We start from the raw sequence: 10,097 nt of genomic DNA on the forward strand, positions 1-10,097 counted from the left end.
CCAACTTTCTTCACAAGGCAAAAACAATTGAAAAAACCCGTTTCCTTTCATTTTTGATAATGTTTAACTTTTTAATCATACAAATCATGCAACCAAGAGCACACATTTTTCAGGCTGTCAGTTTCACCAGATAGTTCAGTTTCTGCTAAAGGCAAAAGTTAAACAATACAAAACAAATTAGAGTGTAAAAATGTTAAATAAGATGAAAATGACCAAATGCAATCAGATTGTAAAGGTGCTATATAAATGAACAATCTTTGCTTTCAGGAAGGGAAGAATTAGTTTCTTGTGATACCTGATTTGGTGAACAGCAGCAAAATTACTTTGAGTTGCTCAACAATAACAAAAAAGACAAACTTTTAACAAAAGTACCAAAAAAAACCTCAAAAACGATCTTTCCTTTATTTGGTGTTTAACGTCGTTTTCAACCGTTCAAGGTTATATCGCGACGGGGAAAGGGGGGGGATGGGATAGAGCCACTTGTTAATTGTTCAAAAACGATCTACAGACCTGGCATTGGAAACATTGGACTACTCAACTCTCTCTTATATGTTAACCATCACCAGATCACACTCTAGACAACACAGTCCGGATGATGTGGGTCGTGTACGACCCATACTTTCTAAAAAAGGATTCAACGTAAAAACGAGTAGGGATAAACACCATAAAATGCCTTCTTTAATTCAACATTGGTCGTCCACGACCCACAACATCTGGACTGTGTAGTTCAAATGACGTCCTTGTTTATTTGTTTGTTTACAAAGATAGTGCTTCAGAAATTGGTCGACAGGAAGGTTCTATGGTGTTTGAAGATTACATGAAGTCTCAATCAAAAACTTATAGTTTTAGAGATACAGACACTTTAGTGAGGCTCTGGGTCGTCCATGACCCAGGAAGCACGGTGATGGTTAAAGAAGAAAACGGATGGCACCATTGAAGAAACATTCTCATAACTGCTATAAATGCACACACACACAAAATAAAATAAACTGAAACATACAAGCAAACAAAGAGACAAGCAAGCAAACAATATATAATACTATGTAAATACCCTATGCCCTGCTTCTTTGTCTCTCTAATGCCAATGTGCAAAAACACTGTATTTGCTTCTTGTACATGTACACTTAATTTGCACACCAGAAAAATACACGCAAACAGCGATACCTCTGTCTAAGAACACTGCTTTTAGAGGGAGTCTTATAATGGAGGGACTTAAAAGAGAGGTTCCACCACTGTACTAGAGATCGTTGTCTCTTTTTTTTCTGAGACTGGGGACGGACTCAATCCTGTTTAACTGGCTTTGCCCTCAAAGGTGATTCTTGTGCTTCGGGCACTCCGTTACACACACAAGCTAAACAGATTTTAACAGCTGAGCCTTGTAAATATGGTCAAAAAGTGAGATGATAAATAAGTCCTGAGCATGTGGTTCTTGTTGCTTTTAGAAAACACCATTTCCCCCCCCCCCCCCCCCCCCCCCAAAAAAAAAAAAAAAATCATAAATTTCAAACCTTCAAGGAAGGAAGAAAACAACTTAAACATGCACAACAAAGACAAAAACAGTTCCAAAACAATGCACAGCCACAAAATCACCAATATGAAAGTCACCAGTGATCACACAACAATCCCCACTCATCCAGCTCGCACATCTTTCGAACACCACACTATCTCTTCCACTGCATCACTCCGTCTTCCCGATGGCCTTGAGACGTTCAAGAAGGGGCGGGTGTGAGAAATGCCACGCGGAGTACAGCCAGTCAGTGAGCGGGAAGCCCAGGTTGTCACAATTCAGCTTGATGAGAGCCGACTTGAGCTTCTCGGCAAAGTGCATACGCTTGGCGAAGGCGTCGGCTTGGAACTCGAAGCGACGGCTTAGGGCAGTCAGCATGAAGGACAGCAGCTAGAATGAAGACAAAAGTGGGAAATTTAAAATTACGTCTCTCACCTAGCAGGAATGTGTTCATCTGTCAAGATTCTAGTACAAACCTGATGAGTAAGCTCTTTCTTTATTTGGTGTTTAACGTCGTTTTCAACCGTTCAAGGTTATATCGCGACGGTGAGTAAGCTCAATAATTGTGGTACGGTATAGGTAAACTGAAAATGTTGGTATCTATTTGGAATATCATTATCATGAAAACAAAAAGATAAGACAACAGCAACCAGTTTGGGTAAATTCTTTATCAAATTTCCGTCAGACAGTCGCTGACTTCTTCATGATGGCAATCATTACCTTTATAATGCTCTGTTTTTGTTAAAGCCACAAAAATAAATGAAAAGAATCTGACCAAAACAGAATAGTTTGCATTTATTTACAGGAAGTATGAAACCAAGTCAGTGCATCAGTTCTGTTTAAGTTAAAAACATACAGGCACAAAAAAACACAGGCAAAATGACACAAAGAGTATCATTTCAAACACATTCAACGACGGGCGCAGTGGCGTGGTGGTAAGACGGCCTCCTAATCGGAAGGTCGTGAGTTCAAATCCCGGTCGCTGCCGCCTGGTGGGTTAAGAGTGGAGATTTTTCCGATCTCCCAGGTCAACTTACGTGCAGACCTACTAGTGACTTAACCCCCTTTGTGTGTAAACGCAAGCACAAGACCAAGTGCGCACGGAAAAGATCCTGTAATCCATGTCAGAGTTCGGTGGGTTATAGAAACACGAAAATACCCAGCATGCCTCCCCCGAAATCGGCGTATGCTGCCTGAATGGCGGGGTAAAAACGGTCATACACGTAAAAATCCACTCGTGCTAAAAACATGAGTGAACGTGGGAGTCTAAGCCCATGAACAAGAAGAAGAAACACATTCAATTGTAGAGTGGACTCTACCTCATTGTAGGGTGCAAAGACGAACTGAAAGATGATCAACAGTCCGATCAGAGTAGGCTGGTCCTTGAATCCAAATGCCTCATACAGGATCTGTTTCTCTATCAGCAGTGCAAACACTCCAAAACACAGTAAAGTGTTCACCTGCAAAATCAACCGTATATATCAACGCTGTATCAAATTGACACTGGTGTAAAAATGGTACTTATTTGGCACGTAACAATATATTCATCCACAACAGGAATTACCCGGCTTAACTTATCCCAAATGATGGCATAAATTAAATAATGTCACTGCACCCTAAAATGAGTTTTAGCATAATACTAATAGTGTGGGGAGATTCAGACATCATTATCACATGTATGTAAGCCTGCCAAGCTGTCTAACAGAGTACTCCTTTTCATGTCAAGTCTTCAGCAACTGTTATCCTTGAGAAGAAAACAGAATTTCCTTTGAAAAAGTGTTTTTGCATTTTAAGTTTTTACAACACACCAACATAAGATTTTGTCATCATTTTCACGAGTTTTCATTCACAAACACCTGGGAAATAAATCTCATGTTCCCCATGCAATAAATCGAGGTGGTGAATGGGTTTGAGCTTTCAGGTGAAACGTGGATTGTCAAAGTAAAAGCCAATCAGGCTGATTGTTTGATGTGTGGAACCATCGCGGCTTTGGATTTGTGTTTCCAAGGACAACGATTGTAAGCATTCACTCTCAAAGACCCAATCAATGTTGATAATTACCGCAGCGACTCATGGTCAATTTGCAACTTATCTCTGTAATCGCAAAATCCACAACGAAAAGTCATAAACACTTAAAAAGAAAAGAAATATGCTCAACACTTACTGAACTCACACGTATGGTCGCAGCTCTGTACATTTTCAGACTGGAAGAAAAGCGTCAACAAGCTACGTTTGACGTCACATACAAGGTTGACGTGTTATCTTGAGCTACTGTGACGATGCTTTGTGGCCCGGAGTTGGATTCTAAAAATTCGTCTCCCTGTGGGTTATTGTGCATTTTGTTGTACAACCAAAATGATGACAAAAACGATGTTTGGTGGCTTGTCGTCAGACCAGCATTTTGTTGTTGGTCCTCGGGGAGCATATCGCCTTTTGTCTCATATTTATCAACCGCGGCCTTCGGCCTTGGTCGATAAAGATGAAACAAAAGACGATATGGTCCCCTTGGACCAACAAAAAAGCTGGTCTGTCAACAAGCCACCAAACATCTTATAATGTTTTGTCCATACCATACAGAGAATGCATGAACAATTGTGACTAGATGTACAGTGATACATGCCAAGCAAACTTACCTGAGAAATAACGAGATTCTTGAGTGTGTGGCTGAGATACCAGTGGCCCAGCTCATGTCCCAGCACAGCCAGGACTTCATCGTCATTACATCCAATCTTCTTCTTGGCCTTCTTCTCTCCCTCCTTCTCTTCCTCCTCCGACTTCTTTTCCTCCTCTCCTTCTGACACCTGCTTCTCGTCTCCTTCTGCAGCTGTTTTCTCATCTGCATGCTGAGCGTGGCAGAACCGAAAGAAAGACAACAATGCTCATGAAAAAAACAGCACTTGGCTTTTTTTAACACGCATTGAGCAATAAAACATACTCAGGACAAACTTCATACAGAGAAAGAATGAACGAAAAAAGCTGCCTTTTAAATTTTATTTTTAAAGATGGTGAGTCATGAAGGTAGCGAATCAGGGGAAAAATTGCAGTGAAAGTGCTAACAGCCACTGTACACATCAGATTCCTCTATGAATATTACACTTACAGCAATGAAAATAATTTTGTGATAACATGCTTATCAACAATATTTCTCACTTCCCTCTCTTTCTCCTCTGTGTCCTTTTCTTCCTTCTCCTCCTTGTCTCCTTCTTTGTTCTGTGGGGCGTAGTTCTCCAGGAGAGTGTCAAAGAGAACAATGCGCTTGTTCTTGAAGAAACCATAGAAGTATGCGTTGCTGTGAGACGATCGCTTGGAACCTGCACACACAAAAAATTTATCAACTCAATGTGTGTGTGTGTGTGTGTGTGTGTGTGTGTGTGTGTGTGTGTGTGTGTGTGTGTGTGTGTGTGTGTGTGTGTGAATGTAAGTGTGTGAGACAGTTTGCATATTTGTAGATGAGATAAGGATGAAAATACTCCTTGGAGCTAGACTAACAAACATTCAAGCAAACTTGTGAAAGAGCTCTATAATGACAAAGGAGGGTCTTACCTTCCACCACATAGAGTTTGGTCAGGGGGAAATCAATGCTGGACGCCAGCTTCTCGATACGAGTGCGAAGTTCTCCGTCTGGCAAGGGAGTGAACTTGTCAAACAGGGGAGCAATGTAGTCAGCGTAGACAGTGATCAGCACCTGAAACACACACACACACACAAAAAATCACTTCTTTGACTTTAAGAAATACTGAGCTAAGATCACATTGTAAACCGACAGGAAACGGCCCGCCAATAGACAGATTTTAAAAGCTTGAAAAAGTAGAAGAGCTTGCACTTGATTGACTCCCATTTGCACTGTATGCAGTTTACCACAAAAAACACACAAAGTGCTCCAATTTCTAAACAAACTAGGATTATATTTATAAAAGGCGTCTCTGAAAACCCTGTTCCTGTTTGTTTTTGTGTTTCCTTGTCTTGTTGAGATACGTACATGCACCTAAATGGCCACAAGAAAAACAAAGACCACAACAAAGAAAGGAGCAATGATTCACTGACCAGTGAGACAACAAAGGTGAAGAGCCAGGCGTAGATGAAGAAGTAGCTGCCGCCAGCCTTGATGATGAAGATGAGGGCGGCAGTGATGGGCATGATGATCACCTGCATCACCGCAAACTTCTTCACCTGGTCTTTCAGGAAGAACCCTGGCGTCTGCAACAGTGAAAGTCATGTCTGATTACAAATGAGCAGTGAAAAATCTGTCATGATGGAAAACTGTTATTATGACATCATTTTTGGTGGTCATGAAGTAAATGCTCATGCAATAACTACATGAAACAAGAATAGCAAATGCTTACATGACTCGCCTTCTCGGCTTGTAAGCGAAATCACGGTTCAACAGTCTGACAAGAACTTATCCCACACGAAAAACCTGAAAACCTTCTGACTTTTCCCTGAAGCAAATCACAAACTTATCCCAAAGTACATTTAAAGCAATCAAGCAGCCATAAAAAATCAAACAAAACACGCACACCATACTGAGACAAAAAAAAGATTTTTGATCCGAAAAACATCGTAATTCCAGAGAGCATACACAGAAGTCTTTCTGCAGGGCAGCACAGGAAAATACCAATCACAGTAACTAACCCATCGCTGCTGCCTTTAGGGTTAAGCAACTCCCTACCTGCTTATTGAAACCATGTCGCTCCTCAATAACGAAGGTGCTGTAGAGTCCCCACGGCAACGAGGTGACGGCAGAGAACACGGACGCCAACAAGGTGAATACCAAGGACTGTACGATCTGGAAATAATTAACAGCAATGAAACACCAATAAACGAAACAATACCAAGCTTTTAATCATCTTTTTTCAAAGAATGTTATGGTATCAACTATCACTTCTTTTAGTTTTACAGCAAGCTTTTAATCATTTAAAAAAATACATGTTCTGGTACCAAGTATCTTTTTTTTAATACTTGTAAATAACTGATTTACATGCAACTTAAAAATAAAACAGTATTCTGAGGGCCATTCAATAAATAAGACATAAGGTTAATGCATGAGAGTGAATCAATATGTACAACAATGCAGATGATTGTTGCAGCTAAATCTTCCCTGGTGAACACCTCTGAAATACTGCAACCTGCCCATTACCACCACCCAAAGGATACTCAATATGGTATTTTTCCTTCTTAATAGCAACCACCTGTCTATAAAGTATAAGTATAAAGTACCTGTATAAGTATAAAGACCACTTCTGGAAAGTGGTTAGAGACAGGTTCAATATATATAACAACTTTAAAACTTTGAGCATTAACATGAAGTTTTAAGTTTAACATACCTCATGCTCAGGTCCCAAGCCATAACGAGCGATGACTCTACCTGCCAACGACCACAGGTATGGAAGGCCACCCACAACAAGAATGAACTGAAAGAAATCACAGTGTTTAGTCTGAGAGTAAGAGTAGCAACACTAAGTTTCTGCTGTTGATCACTTTGATTCTATTATTATTAAACAAGTTCAAAAAAAAGGTTTTTACAATGACATTGAAAAGGTCAATTGATAAATTCAATCGGAAGAATAACAGAGAAGACCGATTAGGCTGAGGTACGTAAAACAAACATTATAATTTATACACTTACTGTTGACACTTACTATGGGAGTTTTAAAATGGAGGTAAATTTACAGAGATTAAATTTATGAACAGAAAATCTGAAAAATCAAGGTTCTATAAAAGGGGGATTATATATCTTTAAAGTGAGGTGTGTGTGTGTGTGTGAGGGGGGGGGGGGGGGCTACTGTATTCAAAAGTAACTTACAGTGGACTCCGCTTGCGAGTACAGCCCGGACCAGAAGCCAAAGTTGCTCTTGTCCAGTTGGTACAGCCTGGCTTTCTCAAACGTCTCTTTGTCCAGCACACCCTCCAGCACATCAGGCACTTCTGTGTACTTCTCATACACTCTTCTCTGCAATCAGTCAACCCTAGTGTTACTGTAAGTTAGTTTGCAAGTTGTTATTTCATTTCGAATCACTGAGTCAGTGCATGGGTCAGTCATTTTTACTTTAAAAGTAAAAAAACAAATGGGCACCTAAACATGATCAAATGGGCACCTAAACATGATCAAATGGGCACCTAAACATGATCTAAACTGACATTATATGAAGAAAATAACATTATTTTTTCTGACATATATATATATATATATATATGGAAATGGCAAAAGCTGTACGCACTCGGAGTGTATACATGATCGATGGGTCTGTATACACTCCGGCAGTGAAAAGCTCTGTTACAACTCTTTAGCCATTGAAATGCCCCTAACAAGTCGTTAGGAAGTAGCCAATGAAAATTCAATCTAATGTAGTGACTTCCGCTATCTCTTTTTCGTAGGTTCGAGGGTTGGCAAATAATGTACATTCACATTGATTAGAAAACAACCACTTCCAGGTCGATACACACAAATTGTATTCCATACTCCGACAATGAACTGACGTGCAGCATATCAGTTTTTTGTGTGTGTTTCAGGGATGTCGTTAGGCGTCGGACATCGGACATATAACGATAAAAATCCCCAAATGTCCGATTCACATTGCCGCATGTCGGTCAGATGTCCTATCGTTTTAACCAGAGCGTGGTCATTGTCCGATATGTACTCCATTCCTTCGTACAGCGCGATATTCGTTAATTTTCATTTCAAGATACAAATCTTCTAAAAGACTGAACGCTCTCGTGTCCAGCTGACACTGTACTGAAGTTGCCAGTGCCGCGTGCGGATCTTTTCTTTTGTTGGGAATTCCCGAACCGTTTGCGGTATGCGCCGTTTGGGTATAACCGTCTCGGTGCAGCGCACTGATCTAAAAATAGTGGATTATTTTTAGATCAGTGCATGCTACAGGAGTACGGGAGACAACTCCAACTGACTAAATTTGTCGTCTGTTTTTGTTTTCGATACGAGACGAAGCACTGAATTATGCCGCTGAAAAAAAACCCTAAAGCCTGCAAAAGATCAGCATTAGATCAAACCGATCATTTTGTTTTTCAACTTTTATCCAAATCATGCAGTTTGTAATCAAAGTAAGAGCTTTGAAGTTGTTCATGTTCTTTTTTGTGGTTTCTTTGAAACTAAACAAATACAACATTATACGCACACTGTGTTGATGTATTTACTATACTATGTGTGTGTTCTACAGCGCGCGCGCGTGGGTGTGTGTGTGTGTGGGCGCATGACTTTGGAACAATTCCATGGAATGTGTTATAAGCTGTTTGGCGCAAATTCATAATGTCCTATTACACTTTCTGAAAGCGGTCAAATGTCCTATTGATGCTGAAGAACTCAGGACATTTGTCCTATAGGTATGAATTTGTAGCAACATCCCTGGTGTTTGTCCTATGCATACTTTGATACAATATCAATCGAAAGCGCACTGAGTTCCTTTGCAAAATGGCGTCGAATGACACTCCGAGTGTTGATGTGGTTGTCTGGTCTTTCATGTAATATGATGTACACTCCGAGAATGAAATCTACATTACAGAAAAGGCCGTGGAGCATCAGATTGTTTTTGTTTTTTGCACAACTGCTCTGCGTTCCTACCGCAAAGTGGCTTTGGATTGCACATTCGCTTTGAGTATACAGGAGCTGAATCGTGTATACACTCGGAGTGCGTATGGAATTAATTTAATAAATATCACAATAAAATACAAGTGGGGCTTTTCATAGTACATACAAAAACACTACTAAGTACATGTACCTCTATGAACATTTCAAATAACATTAACAGTTACACCACTTTGCAATTGCAGCACTGAATGATAGTCAACTAGGCCTAAAAAAAAATAGGTGTGGTTACGGTAACCCAACCTACCCTATTTTTAGGGGCCGACCCTAAAACTTTTTATTACATTTGTCAACAAAAAAAATGAAAACAAGAAAACGAGTGCATTTTTTTTTTAAAGGTAAGTTCAAAATTGTTCAAAAAAATATCCATAGTCGCACACTTATGTCCCTGTCAAGTAGGTTTAATTTGTATCCTTGCATTAGAAAAAAAAAGTTAAAAAAAAAAAGAGATTGCCTACCTTCCACACTTTTTTTTTGTTTTGGCCTTACCGTCTTACGTTGCAATTAAATTTATTAATACATGGAATTGTGCATCCTTAGGTATCACGTGTACAATGATGTGCAACAGTTGCTGTCTGTGTAGATGTTACAAAGGATCGAGATTATTTCAAACAAATGTGCTGTCTATAACAAGTATAAGTCAGTCACAATTGTGACAATATGCTGAAACTTGAATTAGATTTATCATTTAGAAGTAGAACAAAGCTGAAACCTAAAATCGTCAAAATCAAACCATTGCTAACTGACAGCGAATCAACAAACAAACGAAGAGTAAACACCTGTCTTGATGACAAATACATTTCCCAGGCATAAACAAGCCATGAGAATATCAGAACAGCATGGAAAATCTGTTCTGGTTCCACTTCCATTTTGCTCAAATGATGACGGTGCCGGTGAGACTCCAACTGGCTCAATTCTCACATTTCAGGAAACAATGGGAAGCGAACAACAGCTGCCTTATTTCAAAAGCACATACAAATATTGCACAAA

At 39.8% G+C, this 10,097-nt stretch overlaps 1 protein-coding gene across 1 annotated transcript; it reads right to left on the reverse strand.

Moving 5' to 3' along the window:
- Nucleotides 1-40: 40 nt before the first annotated feature.
- On the reverse strand, nt 41-10,038 carry LOC138962063 (CAAX prenyl protease 1 homolog). Its single transcript, XM_070333769.1, has 10 exons — nt 9,887-10,038; nt 7,311-7,457; nt 6,832-6,918; nt 6,177-6,293; nt 5,552-5,704; nt 5,051-5,192; nt 4,658-4,818; nt 4,141-4,350; nt 2,827-2,967; nt 41-1,897 (listed from the first exon to the last, which is right to left on the reverse strand). The coding sequence occupies exons 1-10, from the start codon at nt 9,974-9,976 to the stop codon at nt 1,679-1,681; spliced, it is 1,467 nt and encodes a 488-aa protein (XP_070189870.1). The 5' UTR covers nt 9,977-10,038; the 3' UTR covers nt 41-1,678.
- Between the last annotated feature and the right edge of the window lie 59 nt (nt 10,039-10,097).

Source organism: Littorina saxatilis, linkage group LG3 (genome assembly GCF_037325665.1).
Source record: "Littorina saxatilis isolate snail1 linkage group LG3, US_GU_Lsax_2.0, whole genome shotgun sequence".
Classification (NCBI taxonomy): domain Eukaryota; kingdom Metazoa; phylum Mollusca; class Gastropoda; order Littorinimorpha; family Littorinidae; genus Littorina; species Littorina saxatilis.